The sequence below is a fragment of the Molossus molossus genome, unplaced genomic scaffold (assembly GCF_014108415.1).
Source record: "Molossus molossus isolate mMolMol1 unplaced genomic scaffold, mMolMol1.p scaffold_m16_p_4, whole genome shotgun sequence".
NCBI classification, from domain to species: domain Eukaryota; kingdom Metazoa; phylum Chordata; class Mammalia; order Chiroptera; family Molossidae; genus Molossus; species Molossus molossus.
Window position 1 is genome coordinate 53795401 of NW_023425377.1, and position 20047 is coordinate 53815447.

General features: G+C 39.9%; 1 protein-coding gene across 1 annotated transcript in view; it reads right to left on the reverse strand.

Moving 5' to 3' along the window:
- Positions 1 to 1903: 1903 nt before the first annotated feature.
- PRSS38 (serine protease 38) overlaps positions 1904 to 20047 on the reverse strand; it is a 69346-nt gene continuing 51202 nt past the window's right edge. The window contains exons 4-5 of the mRNA XM_036282169.1: positions 2609 to 2751; positions 1904 to 2158 (exon numbers count right to left, since the gene is read on the reverse strand). Of these exons, the coding sequence (XP_036138062.1) occupies positions 1904 to 2158; positions 2609 to 2751 (398 nt within the window). The remainder of the gene's footprint in view (positions 2159 to 2608; positions 2752 to 20047) is intronic.

Below are 20047 nucleotides of genomic sequence, written 5' to 3' on the forward strand. Positions count from 1 at the left end.
TCATCTTTCTATTCATGGAATTAATCCTACTTGATTACAATGTATTTCGTAAGTTGGATTGTGTCAATCTTCTTTTTCTGTGTGATCTGATTTATGTACTCATATACATGTGCTGCTAGGGAGCATTTGGATGCTCTCCTCCTCATCAGCATCTAGAATAGTGGGGGCAACACAGGAGCAATACTGTATTGGAAGGTTTGGTGATTCCCAAGGAAACCATCTCAGTCAAGTGTTTTTAGTGGAAGAGGAAGCTCTTAAATGTTTTCGTTTCTTCCATGGGATTTGATTTAGTTAAACTTTCTATCTCTATTGGGGTTAGTTTTTTTTTTTTTTTTTTTGAGTCATTTCCCTTTATTTTTATTTATTTATTTTTTTTCATGAATTTTTTATTTATTTTTTTTGTTACAGATATTTTACCTTTTTACCACATTGGTACCCCCCACCCCACCGCCCCTCCACCCTGTCCCCGGCTTAGTTGTCCATGTCCATTGGTCATGCACACATGCATTTGAGTTCTGTGGTTTATCTCTTCCCACCCCCCCACCCCCCATCCCCTCTTCTGAGGGCTGTCAGTCTGTGCCCTACTTCCATGTTTCTGGGTCTACTGTATTCCTCAGACTGTTATGTTCATTATATTCCGTATATAAGTGAGATCATGTGGTATTTGTCTTTTTCTGCTTGGCTTATTTCACGTAGGATAATACTTTCCAGGTCCCTCCATGTCGTCTCAAAGGATAAGAGATCTTTCTTTCTTACCGCTGCATAGTACTCCATTGTGTATATGTACCACAGCTTTTTTATCCATTCGTCTACTGGTGGACACTTGGGCTGTTTCCAGATCTTAGCTATTGAAAATAGTGCTGCTATGATCATGGGGGTACATATATTCTTCCTGGTTGGTGTTTCAGGCTTCTTAGGGTATACTCCCAGCAGTGGGATCACTGGGTCAAATGGAAGTTCAATTTTTAATTTTTTGAGGTAGCACCATATTGTTTTCCACAGCGGCTGCACCAGTCTGCATTCCCACCAGCAGTGTATTAGAGTCCTCTATTGGGGTTAGTTTGACTCAATTATTATTTTTCCCTACAAAGTGACACTTTTCATTTTAAATTTATTTACATAAAGTTGTATTATTAATATCTCTTATGATTTCTTAAAATTTCTGTATTTAATGGCCATTTTCCCCTTTTATTTCTTGTTTTGTATATTTTTGGTCTCATTTTATATCTTGATTAAGTTAGTGATTTCTTTTCCTACTTTTTGATTTTTTTCAAAATCAGATTTTTAAAATGTTTGTGTTAAAATGTTTGAATGTTTTTCTGCTGTTTGGCTAACTGATTTTTGCTTTTATCTTTTTAGTTCTTTCCCTGTGCTTACTCTCAGATCATGTTTCCCAATTTTCAAATTGGAATATTAAGTACTTAACAACTCTGATACTGATAGTTGTATTTAAAATGGTACCTTTTTCTGGGGCCTGGACTCTAAACCCAGACATGTGTTTGTATGGCTGTCCTTCTAGAGTCACTGTGTTTGGTTTGTAATTCTCCTCTCACCCTGAAAACTGTCATCCTGACAAGGCCACTCTGTCTATGTGAGGGAGCCTGTACTCTGGGTGGAAAGACAGACACAGCACTTCCAAGACATTTGCTTTGTAAATTTTTAATCTATTACCAAATTTCAGGTGCCAGAGCACCAGTGTGCCCTGACCCTTCTGTGGTGAGACTGGGTCTGCCTCTCACGGTGTGGCCTTGGCTCAGCCCCTTCTTGACCCAGAATTGGGCTGGCTGGCGGGTCTCACCTCACTCAGGTGTCTAGAGACCTGAGGGGCTGAGATGGGCAGGGACAGAGGCATGCAGCATGAGGAAGCCATGGATTGGGGGGTGTGGGTAGAGGGGGTTTGCCCTCACAACATTGTCAGGAAGGCCATCATGGTCATAAGGACACTGAAGGAGGCCCCCAGAGTGGAGGAGAGGGTGGGGAGCGGTTGAGGAGGTGGTGGTGTGTGTGCTATCTGATGATGGATCCATGTTGAGAAATGGGAGACACGAGCATAAACGGCAGGATACATAGGGAACATGCAACCACGGCCCCAGCTCACTATTCCAATTTGCACCCAGATGTGGTTGAATTCACAGACGAGTGGGCCCCCAGAATCACCCTGGAAGAAAAGAAAAGTTTCTTGTGAACCTGAAAACTGGGGTCTGCCGCCTCCTGCATGAGGGTGACCCAGAGCCCAATTCTGCAGGGCCAGGGCCAGAGCCCCTCCACTCCACAGCCCTACCTTGCCAATTCCCTGCTGTGGGAAGTCAGAGCAAGTGACCCAGGGCGACAGCCAGCAGGCGAAGCTCCCTGGCAGGCACAGAGCCCAGGGCTGCTTCGGCCAGCACTGGGGTCTACTGGGCACTGACTTGGCGTGAGTCCCATCTGCACCTAGGCTATCTTATGGTCCCACCCAGCCTATGGAAGCATGGTAATGTGCTCTGAGCCCTGCAGGGGCCAGGCCTTTAGGGGCCACCCACCCACTCAGTACAGGTGTCCCCAATAGTTCCAAGCAGATGAACTCATGAAAGCCATGGGCTTGTCTCCCCGTCCCCACAATGGAATGCACCTCACACACGGTCTTCACGTTCCTGAGGTCCCCGGCACACATCATGTCTGGCAAAATGTATGATGTGTGTCCATAGAGCAGCTGGCACAAGGCCAATGGGATCAGAGGCATCTGTACTTCCTGCAGGTGGTCTGAGGAGTCACCTGTCAGAAAGAAGTGTAGGTCCAGTGAGAGGTCCTCTTCACACTGTTCCCCAGGACAGGCCCAGCCCAATCCCAGGCCCAGTGGGCTCAACTAGCAGCTTTTTCTCTTGCTCTGGCCCTCTAATGGCTCCCTTCTCTGTACTAAGACTCAAGCTTTGGTCAATGAAATGTGAATATAAATCTCCCATGAAACTTTATAAAGGAAATGTAAGAGCCAGGGACCATTTGAGCCCATTGCCTTCTTACTGCTGTAGCTTAAGTGCACAAAGCTCCATCAGTTCTGTCCCTGGGTGACTATAGGGCTGACACTATGTGTACGAGAAAGAAACCTTCAAATTTTGTGGGGTGTCACTCCTGTGTCCTCTCTATGCTGAGAGATAAAAAATTGGTCCCAGATGCCCTGGCTTGTTTGGTTCAGCAGTTAGAGCATTGGCTGTGGACCGTAGAGTCTTGGGTTTGATTCCTGGTCAAGGGAATGTACCTCAGTTGTAGGTTCGATCCCTAGCCCCCCGGTCAGGTTCCTGTGGAAATCCAGACAATCAATGTTTCTCTCTCACATCGATGTCTCTCTTTCTCTCTCTCTCTCTCTTCCTTCCCCCTCCAACTCTATCTAAAAATCATTGGAAAAATACCCTCAGGTGGGGATTGAAGAAAAAAAAATTGGTCTCAGAAACCTTGAGTTTTATGATCGATGCATGAGTGGGTCCAAAGGCTTCATGCTAACATGACTGGAAGGAGCTGTTCTCACTGGCTGAAGACCCTCTGATCAGGGTTGAAGGGAGGCTGTCTTTGGGGAATCTGTTTTGGAGCTGATGCATGTATAACTTGAGGGGAAGAGATAGGAAGCAGAATGTCAGCAGTGTCAGTGGTTGCTGCTGGCTGTGTTGGAGAGGTAATTAACATCAAGAAAAGAGGCACAGAATAATTAGCTGGTGTACACAGGAATGTAGAGCAATAGAGAGAGTCCATGGTTTGGAAGAGGCCACCCAGGAAAATGCAGTTAGGAAACTACTTTGAAACTATCAAGCAAGCTAAAAATCTACCTGAGGCCTTCCATGTGGTCACTGAGAAAAGAGAACAGAGAAGGCAAAATCTACAAGGGCCCCACCTGCCTGGAGCACTTTCCAGGCCTTGAAGTGCAAGGAGCACAGGCAGCTGGAATCTGCAAGGAAATGGACGCCAGAAGGAGGGTGCTCCATAGAGAAAGAGTCCCAGAGAGTGCACAGGGGGCTGACTGGTTTACCACAGGCTGCTGCTGGACCCTGAGATAGGTATGCAGAGGGTACATTTCCACAGTGAGGGTAGAGAATGGCCAGATTGGACTTCACAGTGTCCAGAGCTCAATGGGGATGGGAGGCTGAGTTCTGAGTCAAGAGTGAAGACTGTTATGAGATACCAAGGACATTGAGGGAGACAGTGTCGAGGTGGGAGAAAATGTCCCTGTCACACTCACATGGACACCAAGGCCACACAAAACTAGGCAGACAGAAGACCACCATGATAAGCCTGGCACAGATTGTTTTACCTTTGACAGGACACAAATGAAGAGGTGCAACACAGATGTGGGTGGGAAGAAGTCTGCTGTAATTTCAATGAGTTATTTAATGCTGGCAGTGTTCCAGCTCAGGAAATGGAATAATAGAAGAGAGAGGTTTGCACTCATGGGTAGGTTTTTCCCTGGGTCTCCATTGGAAGCTCATGAGAAAGCAGGACAGGAACCAGAGAGAAGGTTCCTCAGTGCAGGTATTCAGAAGACAGCCAAGCTGCCTGTGGGGACCCAGATAACACAGCTTGCTCCCCTTCTTGCATATAGAGCACCAGGAGGGGGGCATCATATACTCCTACTCCCAGGGCCTGGTACAGGTGCACTACTCGGGAGGAAGGATAGAACAAGGCCCATGTCCCTGAAAAGTCTCTGGGCTCAAGAACTACACCAGAAACACCAGAGTTCTGCCTGTTCTACCTGCTACCACAGACACAGAGATCCTCTATCATGAGGGCAAGAAGATAAAACAATTATAAACATTTACTTACCTAATGACATACCATTAAACTATATAAAACAAAACCCCACAAAATTGAAGCGTCAGGTAAACAGTTTTACAATAATAGTTGGGGCTTCAATACTTCACCTTCAATAATGGAAAGAACAAACAGACAGAGATAAGGAAGGAGGTAAAGGACTTAAACAACACAATATAGAGTTATATAACAGACACATACAGAACACTTCACCCAACAATAGTATACATGTCATCTCAATTGCACACGGGTCATTTTCCAGGACAGACCATATATTAGGCCACAAATGAAGTCTCTACAGATTTTAAAAGATAGGACAAGAGCTTCATAACATTGGGCTTGTAGTGATTTTCTCATTAATAAAAAAATTGAACATTTAAAAATGTATATGAAAAGAACTACTTACTAGAGTAAAAAAGAAACCCCAGAGAATGGGAGAAAATATTTTATAATCATATGTCTGATCAGGTGTTAATATCCAGAATATATGGAGAGCTCCGAAAATTCAACAACAAAACAACCAACCTGATTCAAAAATGAGCAAAGGACTTGAATAAACATTTCTCCAAAGAGATACAAAGAGCCAATAAGCACATGAGAAGATGCTCAACATCACTAATCATAAGGGAAAAGCAAATTAGCACTATGAGATATCACCTTACACCCATTAAAATGGTTGTTATAAAACACAGAAAACAAGTGTTGGTCAGGATATGGAGAAATTAAAACCCTTATGTACTGTTGGTGGGAATAAAAATGGTACAGCCACTGTTCAAAACAGTACAGGAGTTCCTCAAAAAGTTAAAAATAAAATTACTATTCGACCTAGCAATTCCATTTGTGGGCATATACCCTAAATATTTGAAAGCAGGGTCTTTTTATTTATTTATTTTTTAATTAATTTTAGAGAGAGAGGAAAGGAGAAGGAGAGAGAGAGAGAGAGAGATAGAAAAGTCGAGAGAACATCAACTGGCCTCATCCTACATGCCACCCACTGGGGATTTGGCCCACATCCTGGGCATGTGCCATGACCGGGAATTGAACCAGCAACTTCTTGGTGCATGGGCTGATGCTCAACCACTGAGCCACACTGGCTGGGCTGAAAGCAGGGTCTTGAAGAGATATTTGCATACCCATATTCATAGCAGTTTGCTATTAACAACAGCAAAATAAGTGTCCACTGACCAGTGATGGATTATTAAAATATGGAATACACATACAATGGAATATTATTTAGCCTATGAGAGGAAGGAAATTCTGATATGCTACAACATGGATAAACCTTGAGGACATTGTGCTAAGTACAATTAGCCAGTCACAAAAGGACAAATACTGTATGAATCCACTTATTTGAGGTAGTTTAGTCAAAATAAAAACAGAAAGTGCAATGGTGGTTGCCAGTGGTGGGTGGTGGGGAGGATGAAGATTTATTGTTTATGAATATAGAATTTCAGATTTACAGAATAAAAAGAATTCTAATGATTGTTGGTGGTGATGGCTGCACAGCAATGTGAATGCATTTAATACCACTGAACTATACACGTAAAAGTGGTTAGGATGATGTATTTTATGTTATGTGTATTTTAACATAATAAAAAATATATTTTGGTCAGAAGTTTCCTCAAATGAGGAGGGAAGTCCTCACTTTATTGTGTCATATTATTATAAATGAACATAAAATAGGACCATGCATGAACAAGTGTACTATGTTTTTTGAACCAAGAATTAGGATGAATCCAAGTCTGTGCCCCTAAGGACCAAAGAAAGAGAAAGAGAGCAGACATGTGAAATGGTGCTGATGTCTAAGGATGGAGAGAAGGTGAGATCAATTTGAGGAAGGGATCCTGAGATGATTGCCCCTTGGAGGGTGGGTAGGTGCATCCCCCAACACCACATCCCCCTGCAGACACCAAGGTACAGATCACTATAAGAGTAAACTGGGGGGACGAGAGTTGTGGCTGGGAGAAAAGCAGTCCTAATTTCAGAATGACCTGAATTTGGGCTTTGGGTCAATCATATTTTGGATGTATTTAAAAATTTGGATATATGATAACTATGTTTGAGGATTACTGAAGGTTTAAAGCAACAATAATGCCAATATAATGTGCAGAAGTAAAATATAGACAATAGCATAAGGAGTTGAAGGGAATGGAGTTCTACTATGTAGTGTTTACAACATCTTTTAAGTAGTAAACTACAAGGTCAGGAGACGTGAACTGCATCCATGGATCCAATTCTCTATCCTTTCCTATGTCTGTGCTCTTTGCCTCATGTCTCTGTGGTCATTCCCACTAAGAGGTGTGAGGTGTTTACCATACCTCAGATCTGAATTTTGCCACATGACATTCTTTGTAAGTGGGATTTGAGCAGACCTGTTGCAAGCAGAGACCTGGAAAAGTATTGTGTTTCTCCACCAGCAAGCCTGCTAGACCAGCAACTTTAAACCTTTTTTATCTCATGGCACCCATAAACTAATTACTAAAATTCTGCAGCACATTATATATATATAGCTAATATGACAAAAGAAACAGGTATAATTTTGGTTCATTACACCTGATGGCTCCTGTTATGCTGGCTGTTGTCATTTTTTAAATCTGACAATCTAAGAGAAAAGAGGTCAGTGCCTCTGACTAAATAGTCAGGTATTGCGTGTTTTAAAACTTATGCGGCACACCAGTGTGCAGTGACACACTGGTTGAAAATCGCTGAGCTAGACAGTGAAGATGCCTTGATCAGAGTCCATTGCATCAGCTAGTCTGTCACAGGCCACCCACAGCCACTTGAGCTAAATGAATGCTTATCACCATGCACAGCAGGCTTTTACAGTTCATTATAATGCAGTGTTATTATGGTGATATATAAATGCTACAGAAACTGGTACCTAGAAATTGGAGGTTTTTATAAAAATAACAAAAATGTGGCATTGGTTTTGAGACCTAGTAGCTGGAAAAAGTTTCCTATGGTATAATCTAGAAAAATGAAAAGAAAATGGATCATAAAGATTGGGAAAATGGTGGCCTGTGTTCTGAAGTGGCAAAACTGTTGCCAGTGGTAATTTGGAAGATAGAAAATGTGCTCAATGAACTCAAGAAACTTGGCAAGATGATTTCCAGGCAGAATTATGAAAATCAAGAGGCTGCTTCTGGCTGAATATAAGTTACTACAAAGAAGATGAACTCAGAATAGAACACACCAATTCTCAAGCAGAGACTAGAGGGTATATAATAAAGAAGGGGTCAAAAAACTTCCTGGAAGGGACCATAAGTGAAAGTTTGAGGCTTTGTAGACCAAACTATCCCTGTAACAGGTACTCAATTCTGCTGTTAAAGCATGAAAGTAGCCACAGACAATACTCCCGTGAATGAGTGTGCTTGTGTTCAAATAAAACTGTATTTATGAGCATGGAACTTTGAAGCTTATTAAATGTTCATGTTTAACAAAATATTCTTTTGGTTTCATATAAACTATTTAAAAAATGTAAAAACCATCTCAAGATTGCCAGCAACACAGGAAGCAGTAGGTGGGATTCAGCTTGTGGGCGGAGTCCTCTAGATTGGAAATTAAATTTATTTGCTCTCAGTCAAAGGCTTGGCAGTGAGGGCCTTTGTTGAAACCTTGAAAGAATTAAGATTGTGTCTAGTAGATATTCCCTGCTGAACAAAAAGGACTCTAGAAATCCTAAGAAGGCACCTTAATATCCCTAAGAGAGGCAGTGACTGAATTCAGAGGCGTAGATCTCAAAAAAACAAACAAAAATAGAAACAAAACATGGGGGATGTGGCTTGGGAAACTCAGAAAGTTGTTAAAGACTTGTAAAACTGTTGCCTGTTTGGACTAAAAGGTATCAAGATATTCAAAGTGCCCAAAGGTTTTTGGGCCCCCAGGAGAGGAGAGGAAAGTTGTTCATTGAGGCATTTTTCAAGGCTCTTTTAGAAGTAGCAGAGAAGGATGTCTTAGAGAATACTGACAAGAGCCATGGAAAACAGTGAGTCATTTGAAATTTTGGCAGGCTTATTGTAGAAACTGGGGAGATGATTCTAAAATTCATGTGAAAATGCAAAGGACTCCAAGTGCTATGATGAGCCTGAAGCAAAGAAACAGCTGTGGAGGACATGTACGACCAAACTCATTATACAGCTATGGTACTGCAGCACGGCTGCACTGCAGAGACCCCAGTGGCAGAATAAGAAATCCAGAAGCAGACACACACACATATGATCACACAATGTTTGACAAAGGTGCTAATACAGTTCAGTGGGGAAAGGATGTGTTCTAAATGAATGGTGCTGAGGAAGTGGGTATCAATATGGAAAAAAAGTGATCCTTAATCTTTTTCTCACACCAAGTGTAAAAAATTAATTTTGATAGATCCTATAAGTAAATATAAAATTTAATTCATAATATTTCTAGAATAAATGAAGACAATTATCTTCATGACCTTACGAGAGGTTAATTCTCATAAACATGATACAAAAGGCCCTATGTGGTCCGGCCAGTGTGGCTTAGCAGTTGAGTGTTGACCCATGCACCAAGAGGTCACCAGTTCGATTCTCAGTCAGGACACATGTCCAGGTTGTGGGCCTGATCCCCGGTGGGGGGCATGCAGGAGGCAGCCAATTGATGTTCTTTCTCATTGATGTTTCTATCTCTCTCTCCCTCTCACTTCCTCTTTCTGTAAAATCAATAAAGAAAAAAACAAAAACAAAAGGTCTTATGTGTAACAGGAAAAACATCATAAATTGAACTTTTTAAAAATTAAAAACCTTTTCCAATTAAAATACATATTAAGAAATTTAAAAAGAAAGCCATAGTGTAGCAGAGAATTTTGTATATCTATCAAAGTACATGTATCCAGAATATATAAAGGACTCCAACAAATCATAAAACCTCAAGAAGCTATCATTACACAATGATCAGCATAGCTAAAATGAAAAAGACTAATACTGTCAATTTGGGCATGGATGTAGAGCAACTAGTGTTCTCATACATTGACAGCAGGAATGTAAAATACACAGATGGTTTAGAATGCTGTTTGGATTTTTCTAATAAAGTTAAATTTACCCCCACCTATAGCCAACATATTCTACTTCAAAGTATATCCCCAAGATATACAAGTGTATGTATTCACCAAAAGACTTGTACCATAATATTTGTCGTAGATTTATTCGTAAGACCTAAACACTGGAGACAATTCAGATATCCATCTACAGGAATGTGGAGAGAATAAATTTTGCTATGTTCATAAAAATGGAACACTAGCCCTGGCCAGTGTGGCTCAGCGGTTGGAGCATCGGCCTATGGACCACAGAGTCCTGGGTTTGGTTCCCACTAAGGGCATGTACCAAAAAAAAAAAAAAAAAAAGGAACACTATGTTACAGGAAAACAAGATAAATTACCATATGAACAGCATGGATGAGTCAAAAACAGTAAGGTAAGGGAAAGAAGGCAGACACAAAAGAATACACTGTATAATTTCATAAAAACAAAGTTTAAGATGAGGCATATCTAAGAATCCACTGCCAAATCCAAAGAATTACCCCTATATTTTCTTCTAAGAATTTTATGGTTTTAACTCATATTTAGGTTGTACATCCATTTAAAATTTAGTATATGATGTGAAATTAAGGGTTAACTTCATTCTTATGCATATGGATAAACAGTTGTCCTACCACCATTTGTTAAACAAGCTATAATTTCCCATGGAATGAACTTGGAACCCTTGTTAAAATTCAGTTGGCCATAGATGTATGTTTATTTCTGGATTTCCATTCTATTTCATTGGTCTATATGCCTATCCTCATGCCAGTACCACATTATTTTCATTATTGTAGCTTTGTAGTAAACTTTGAAATTAGGAAGTGTCAGAATTCCAATTTTGGTCTTCTTTTTCAAGACTGTTTTGGCTATTCAGGGCCCTTTCTGATTCCATAAAATTTTGAGGATCAGCTTTTCCATTACTGCAAAATTTTTGAATATTGATAAAGATTGCATTACATATCACAATGCAATTTCTATCAAATGCAATTTCAATCACTTTAGATAGTATTGACATCGTAACAATAATCAGTCTTCCAATTCAGGAATATGAGCTGTATTTACATTTATTTAGGTATTTTAAAATTCCTTTCAGCAATGAGTTGTAGTTTTTGGTATATAAGTCATTCACCTACTTGGATAAATTTACCCATAAGTAATTTTTCTTTTGGATAATATAGTATTGTTTTTCTTTTTTTTTTTTTTTATCCTCATTCGAGGACATTTTTCCATTTTTTGTACAGACAGAGTGGGAGGGAGAGAGAGGAAGAGAGAGAGAGGGAAACATCGATGTGGAAGGGACACATCGAGTGGCTGCCACCCGCACGGCCAACCAGGGCCGGGGACAAACTGCAACCGAGGTACATGCCCTTAGCGGGAACAGAACCCGGGTCTCTCCGGACCGCAGGCAGACGCTCTAACCGCTGAGCCAAACCGGCCAGGGCTAGTATTGTTTTCTTAATTTACTTTTTCAATTGTTTATTAAGGTATATAGAAACACAATTGATTTTTATGTGTATTAATCCTGTACCCTGTAACTTTGCTGAATCTTTTATTGTCTGTAGTTTTCTTGATGAGTCATTGGGATTTTCTATATATAGATTCTTGTTATCTGTGAAGAAAGATAGTTTTTTGTCAGTTTGAAAGCCTTTTATGTCTTTTTAATATCTTTTTTTTGTTGTTTTTGCATTTTTATCTTCAGATAGAGCGGGAGGGAGAAAGAGAGGATGAGAAAGAGAGAAACATCAATGTGAGAGAGACATGAGTGGCTGCCACCCACATGACCCCAACTGGGGCCGGGGACAAACTGCAACCAAGGTACATGCCCTTAGTGGGGACTGAACCCAGGACTCTCTGGTCTGTGGACTGACGCTCTAACCCAGTGGTTCTCAACCTTCCTAATGCCGTGACCCTTAAATACAGTTCCTCATGTTGTGGTGACCCTCAACCATAAAATTACTTTTGTTGCTACTTTATAACTATAATTTTGCTACTGCTATGAATTATAATGTAAATACCTGATACAAGGATGTATTTTTACTGTTACAAATTGAATAGAATTAAAGCATAGTGATTAATCACAAAACAATATGTAATTAAATATTGTGAAATATTTATTTCTAATTACAAATAAATAAAATTTTGTCTTGAAGCATGGTGTAGCATGGGTAACAGTCTTAATATAACAACAGTAAACTACATTGCTACATTTTGAGACAGTATGCGTAAAAAGCCAAGGTCAGTGTGAAGGCTGAGATTGCTCTGTCTCACCAGATCAGAAATTCTTGGGGAAGTCTTTGCAAGAGCACAACAAAGATAATTTTCCACAACAAGTCTATTTCTGTATTGATAGCCAACTTGATAACCAACAAGCTGGAAAACCCTGTTTCACAAAGATATGTTGTTGGAAATGGAAGAAGAAGGCACAAGACAGTCTCAGACAGAATAGGATATGACTGCAAACACTTGATCCAAAATTTTGTGACTGGCATTGTCAAGAAATCAGTTCTCAGTGCATCGCTGTTAATAAGTTCAATGAACTCCTCTTGTGCTGTTTCAGGAACATCTTCAACTTTAACTGTGAATGGGCTTCTGGCAAGTGCAAATGGGGTGTCAGGTAGATTTGGGAAGTATGATGAAATTTTGTCTGCAAGCATGTGCAAGTGTTCTTTTACAATTTATTATCGGAATCCTTTTGTCTGGTTCAATGTCATGTTCCTCAAAGAAAGCAGATAAGGTAGGCAACATGTAAATTTTATTTTCATTCATTCATTCTTTTTTTTTTCCAAAGCTGAAGTTTCATTTTGAATGATCAGATCTTTTTGGACAAATCAAGGCATGTTGCATTTGGCCCTTGCAGTGATAAATTTAACTCATTTAAGATGGCAAAGATGTCGACCAAGTAAGCTACTTTCTGCAGTTTACTTTTATTACTGAAAAGTGCTTCGAACTGTGGTCGTGCTTTCTGAAAAAGGAGAAATATCTGTAAAATAAATCAATTAATTAAATTAAATTAAAAGTTTTGAGTTCATCACGAAGCTCAAAAACATGTTTTTAAAACTTTTCCTGTAGACAAACATCTCACTTCAGTGTGAAATAGCAGAGCATTGTTCAGCGCATCCAACTCGTTGCACAGTTGTGAAAACAGTCAACTGTTTAAAGTGCTTGCTTTTACAAAATTGACAGAATTTATGACCCTTTTCATTACTTCTTGTAACTCTTGTGGCAACATCTTTGTTGCTAATATTTGCTGATGAATCATACAGTTCTGACGACTTGTGGTGACTCATTCAGTACCAAACGTTGAAATCCAGATTGACATCCTAGCGTAGCTGGAGCATCATCTGCGCAAACGCCATAAATCTTTTCCCAAGACATCTTACGCTCTTTCAGAAATGAGCCAACTGTGTCAAATACATCACATGCAGTAGTTGTCATATCAAGAGGTTTGCAAAAAGAAACTCATCTTTAAAGTCACTATCATTAATGTACCTCACGTAAACCAGTAACTGTGAACAGTTTGCAACATCTGTAGATTCATTAAGCTGGATGCTAAATATTGGAAGTGGAGCAAATTTAATTTCCTGGATTACCTGTTCAAGAATATCAGCAGACATGTCATCTATTCTCCTGCAGACAGTGTCATTAGATACAGAAATTGCACTAAATTTTGTAACAAATTCATCTCTGATCATAACTCAAACAATGTCTTTGTCCACTGGCAGCAGTAAATCCTCAGCAATGGTGTGAGGTTTCATAGCTCTGGCAATTCTGAGTGCCACCAAATATGAAGCTTCAACAGCTGCTATGTTTTGTTTGTGGTACTTGCCACCAGTGTCAAGTCTGGCTTTCTATAGTCCATCAGCTTTGCTTCTAAAATAGTATCCTTGCTGGCAAAGCTTGGATGCTTACTATCAAAATGGCATTTTAGTTTGTTCGACTTCATAGATTCAGCTGATAGAAGTTCACAACAAATAACACATTGTGGTTTCTCAATTCCTGCTGTAATTATTGAGGTAAAACCATATACCTCAGTTGCAGTTTATCCCTGGCCCCTGTTAGGGTTGTGTGGGTGGCAACAGTCAATGTGTCTCTCTCACATTAATGTTTCTCTCTCTTTCTTCTTCCCTCTCTCCCTCCTACTCTATTTGAAGATAAATGCAAAAATGTCCTAGAGCAAGGAGAGAGAGAGAGAGAGGGAGGGAGGGAGAGAGAGGGAGAGAGAGAGAGGTGACAACTGACACCACACAAATACAAAGAATTATAAGACAATACTATGAACAATTAAGTATCAACAAATTGGACAATCTGGAAAAAATGGATAAATTCCTAGAAACAAAGTTCCAAGACTGAGTCAAGAAGAAAGAGAGAAATTGAACAGACTGATAGCAACTAATGAAATTGAACCAGTAATCAAGAAACTTCCAACAAACAAAAGCCCTTACCCAGATGGCTTCACAGGTGAATTTACCATTCAAAGGCGAGTTAACACCTATCCTTCTCAAACAATTCCAAAAAATTCAATATGAGGAAAGGCTCCCAAGCTCATTTTACAAGGTCAACATTATCCTGATACTCAAACCGAAGACAATTAAAAAAAGTTAAAGGCCAATATTCTTGATGAACATAGATGCAAAAAGCCTCAACAAAATATTAACAAACCAAATTCAGCAATACATTTAAAAGATCATTCACTATGATCAAGTCAGACTTATTCCTGATATGTACGTTTGGTTCAATATCTGCAAAACAATTAGCAACACCACATAAACAAAATGAAGGATAAAAATCATGATCGTATCAATAGATGCAGAAAAGGCATTTGATAAAATCCATTTATGATAAATACCCTCAGCAAAGTGAGAAAAAGGGAACATACCTCAAGGTAATAAAGGCCAAATATGACAAACCACAGCTAACATAATACTCAATGGACAAACACTAAAAGCATTTTCCTTAAGATCAGGAATAAAAGAATGTCCACTTTCATCACTCTTATTCAACATAGTACCAGAAATTGTAGCCATAGTGATCAGACAAGAAGATATAAAAGGTACTCAAATTGGAAAGAAAGAAGTAAAACTGTCATTATTTGCAGATGACATGACACTGTACACAGAGAACAAAAAAAATACTAGAACTGATAAATGAATTCAGTAAAGTACCAGGATATAAAAAAAATCCAGAAAGCAGTTGCATTTTTATATATCAATAATGAACCATTAGAAAAGGAAACCAAGAAAACGATCCCAGAGGGAAATCCCAAGATGGCCACAGAGTATCTGGAAACTTCATCTGCTTGCTCCCAACACTTGACCAGACTTGTGGCTAAATTGCAGAGCATTTGGCTTGGAAAACCAGTTGAAGTGTAGCTTATCTGTAATATTGGGAGCAGGGAATACAGAGAAAGGACAGGAGGAGATGCATAGAGGGTGAGCCAACTCATACACCTGTGTGACTAGGAAGCCAGAGGGAAAGCATGGCAGCAGAGCCCCTGCCTCCTGGGAGTGTGGGGACTCAGATACAGGGATCCCAATCCAGAGCAACAAATGGTGGAAATCAATGGCAATTTGGTTCATGTGGGAGACTCAGACTGCACCATCCCAGGTAAAGAGCAATTTCTTTGTTACAACACCAACCTGAAAAGTTTGCTCTGATTTTTGTCTGTGGGAGGGGCCACACAGCAAAGCTCAGGGCCAGCAGAGATATCTGACTGGTACACCCAGCGTTGAATCTGAGGGGCCCTTTATTTTCTGGAAGAACTTGGGACAAAGAGCTGGACAGGGGCTCAACAGTGTGGCTTGGGAAAGAGAATCAATATTGCCCACCTTGAGCACGTGGGCAGTACACTGTCCACTACCTATGGAAAGGCTTGTCTGTCCCATCCTACTGTGACTCAACACCAAGGGGAATGGCTCTGGGCTGGAAATCTGTGCCTTTAAAGCTAGATCTGATGGCACGGAAGACTCAGACATTGAGCCTGGTGGGAGCCTGGGTGGAGGCTCCACCCAGTAGGGGGTCAAACATGCTGAAAGATTAAAGTGCAAAGCAGGCCTGATTTTTTTTTTTTTTCCTCACCCGAGGACATTTTCCCATTTTTTGTTCAGGTAGAGTGGGAGGGAGAGAGAGGAACAGAGAGAGAGAGAAACATCGACGTGAAAGGAACACATCGAGTGGCTGCCACCTGCACGACGGACCAGGACCGGGGACAAACTGCAACCGAGGTACACGCCCTTAGCGGGAACCGAACCCGGGTCTCTCAGGACCGCAGGTTGACGCTCTAACCGCTGAGCCAAACCGGCCAGGGCCTGATTTGTTTTTTAACTCCCTCCATCTTGGTGTGCCAGTGAGCCAGGCATTGCGACTGTGTCTCTGGGTGGACTTCTGTCTGAGAGACAGATGGGCATGTTATGGGCCTTTTGTGTGCATTATAGAGAACCACAGCTGAGTTCTCTATTGAGTTCAGCCAGTGTAGCCTTGGAAAGAAAAGGAAGTCCCCTTCCCCCCTCCTACAAGCTATGGGCACCACCTGGAACATAAGTCTGTTTAAACCACCCTATCCAGGCCCTGGATACCCCTGCAGAGCCCAGTTCTGTAGGGGAAGGGAGAGCAGCTCAGAGCAGGGACATTCAAGGTGTGAGATCTGAGGCAGAGCCAGCCTCTGGGCTACAGAGGCACCACCTGCTGAACTATTTGGGGCTCTACCCTGCCATGACTCAGGTTGACAAAGACCAGGCAGGGACCATGACTGACATTGATTTTCACCAGAGAACCTCACGGGAGGCCCAGGACCAGCACACCAAGGGAACAGATTAAGACAACATCAGAGCAAAATCCAGTGAGCTCCACAAATAGCAGATACTTGGTAATTGCAGCAGACACAAAAAGCTGCAGAGGTAAACTCCATTTATTTGTACATATTTATTAAAATATTTTTTCTTCTCTTTCTTCTTTCATATCTCATTTCTTTTTCCTTTTACTCTATTTTTCTTTTTCTCTTTTCTTATTTTATTTTAAAATATTTTTCTGTTTTCTTTTTCCTCTCTATATTTTACTCATTTTTACTTTTTAAATTATGTTTAATTTATTATTTTTTATTTTCTTTAATATTCTCTTTTTCACCTCTAATTCTTTTTTCTCTTGTCTTTTAGTATTCTCTTTAAATACATTTATTCATTTATGTATTAATTCTTTTGTTGTTCTTATTGTTTTGTTTGTTTTTCATGTTGTTTTTGGTTTGGTCTTGTTGTTGTCTTGTTTTGTTATGTCAGCACCTGTACAACAGTTGACTCAACATGGTCTGGGTTGAGCCTCACAGTCAGCCAGCCCAAGGGCTGGGCCCAATCATGAATGGAACAATAGCAATCAAGACCCAAATACAACAGAGGGATCAAATAAACCACATAAGGAACATTATTAGAGCACCCATCTCAGATGATTAAGGAGACTACACCACTGGATCCCACAAGAAACACACTACAGGAGGCCACCCCACCAAGACAGGAAGCCATAGCAGTCTTATCCAATACATAGAAACACACACATACACACACACACAGCAAAAGAGGGAAAACAAAGAAACAAACCCCAAATGAAAGAATACAAAGAATCTCCAGAAAAAGAGCTAAATGAAATGAAGTCAAGCAATTTACCAAAAACAGAGTATAAAGTAATGGTTTTAAGAATGCTCAACAGCATAAAAAAATGACATGGAAACCATGAAAAAGAACTAGTCAGAAATGAAGAATGACACAACTGAAATAAAGAACACACTGGAAGGAATAAACAGTGGGTTAAAGGAAGCAGATAATTGAATCAGAGAATTAGAAGACAAGGTAGAAAAATATCATTCAATCAGAGCAACAACAATAAAAAATTAAAAAGCATGAGGATAGCTTAAGGGAACTTTGGGACAACTTGCAGTGTAACAACATCTGCATCATAGGGCAACTAAATAAAGAAGAAAGTGATCAAAGTATAGAGAACCTGTTTGAAGAAACAATGACAGAAAAGTTCCCTAATCTTGTAAAGGAAAAAGTCAATAAAGCACAGGAAGCACAGAGCGTTCCAATCAAGATGAACCCCAAAAGATGCACACCAAGGCACATCATAATTAAAAGGTCAAATGTTAAAGACAAAGAGAGAATTTTAAGGGAGCTCCCATAAGACTGTCAGTTGATTCCCAACAGAAACACTACAAACCAGAAGGGAATGGTGTGAAGAATCAAAGTAATAAAAGCAAGGATCCATCAAGTAACAAGTGTTGGTGAGGGTGTGAAGAAAAGAAGACTCTAGTACACTGCTGGTGGGAATGCAGACTGGTGAAGCCACCTCAAAAAGATAAAAATTGAACTGCCATGTGACCCAGTGATCCCATGTCAAGAAATATACCCTAAGAAGCCTGAAACACCAATCAGAAAGAATATATGTACCACTATGTTCATAGCAGCACTCTTTACAATAGCTAACATCTGAAAACAGCCCAAGAATCCATCAGTAGATGACTGAATAAAAAAAGCTGTGGTACATGTACACAACAGAATGCTATGCAGCTGTAAAAAAGAAATATCTCTTATCCTTTGAGATGACATGGAGGGACCTGGAAACTATTATGCTAAGCAAAACAAGCCAAGCAGAAAAAGACAAATATCACATGATCTCACTTATTTGTGGAATATAATGAACTAAACAAACTGATGAACAAAGTTGACCCAGAGACATAGAGGTAGGATACAGACTGACAAACCCCAGAAGAGGGGGTATTTGGAAGGAAGAAATAAACCACAGAACTTATATGCAAGTATGCATAACCAATGGACATAGTCAACAAAGCTGAGGAAGGGGCAGAGAGATGGGGAGGAGGGTGTCAATGGGAGGAAAAGGAGAAACATCTGTAAAAAAAAAAATAATAAAAGTAATTTTTTAAAAAAGCAAGGATCTAAAACCAAGAGTACTCTATCTGGCAAGGCTATTATTCAAAATTGAAGGGGAAATAAAGAGCTTCCCAGACAAAAAAGGCTAAAGATGTTTATTACAATCAAACAAGCATTGCAAGAAATGTTAAAGGCAAGAAGAAATAGAGAGAGAGCAGAACAGAGGTATAAAAACTAAAAATGACAATAAATAAGTACCTATCAATAATAATCTTAAATGTAAAAGGCTTAAATGCGTCAATCAAAACATATAGGGAATGGATAAGAAAACCTGGCTTATGTAGATATGCTCTCTACAGGAGATTCACCTCAGAATAAAACTCACAAGAATGAAAGTGAAGGGATGAAAAAAAAATTCTATGCAAATGGAATTAAAAAAAAAAAAAAGCTGCAGTAGCAAAACTTATATCTGACAAAACAGAATTTGAAACAAAGATAATAAAGAGACAAAAAAGGTCACTACATAATATTAAAAGGATTGATCCAACAAGAGGATATAACCCTGGTAAACATATGCACCCAACATAGGAGCACCTAAATATGTAAAAATACTCTCGGAGGACTTTAAGGGAGAAATCAACACCAATACTCTCATAGCAGGGGACTTTAACGCTGACACTGACATCACTAGATAGATTTTTCTGACAAAACATCAACAAGAAAAAAGAAACCTTAAAGGACACACTAGATTAGATTAATTTAATAGATATTTGCAGAACATTATTTTTATTAATTTATTTTTCTTACAGATGTTTTTCCTCACCTCCCCTTTGACACCCTCCTCCCCATTCCCCACCCGATCCCCAGCTTTGTTGTCTATGTCCATCGGTTATGCATACATGCATATAAGTTCTGTGGTTTATCCCTTCCCTCACCCCCTCCCCCTCTTCTGAGGATTGTCAGTCTGTACCCTACTTTCATAACTCTGGGTCTATTTTCTTCATCAGTATGTTTACTTCATGATATTCCACAAATAAGTGAGATTATATGATATTTGTCTTTCTTTGCTTGGCTTTTTTTGCTTAGGATAATACTCTCCAGGTCCCTCCAAGTCATCTCAAAGAATAAGAGATCTTTCTTTCTTACAGCTGCATAGTATTCCACTGTGTACATGTACCACAATTTTTTATCTACTCATCTATTGATGAATTCTTGGGCTGTTTCCAGATCTTAGCTATTGTAAAGAGTGCTGCTATGAACATAGGGCTATGAACATATTCTTTCTGATTGGTGTTTCAGGCTTCTTGGGTATATTTCTTGAAATGGGATGACTGGGTCAAATGGAAGTTCAATTTTTAACTTTTTG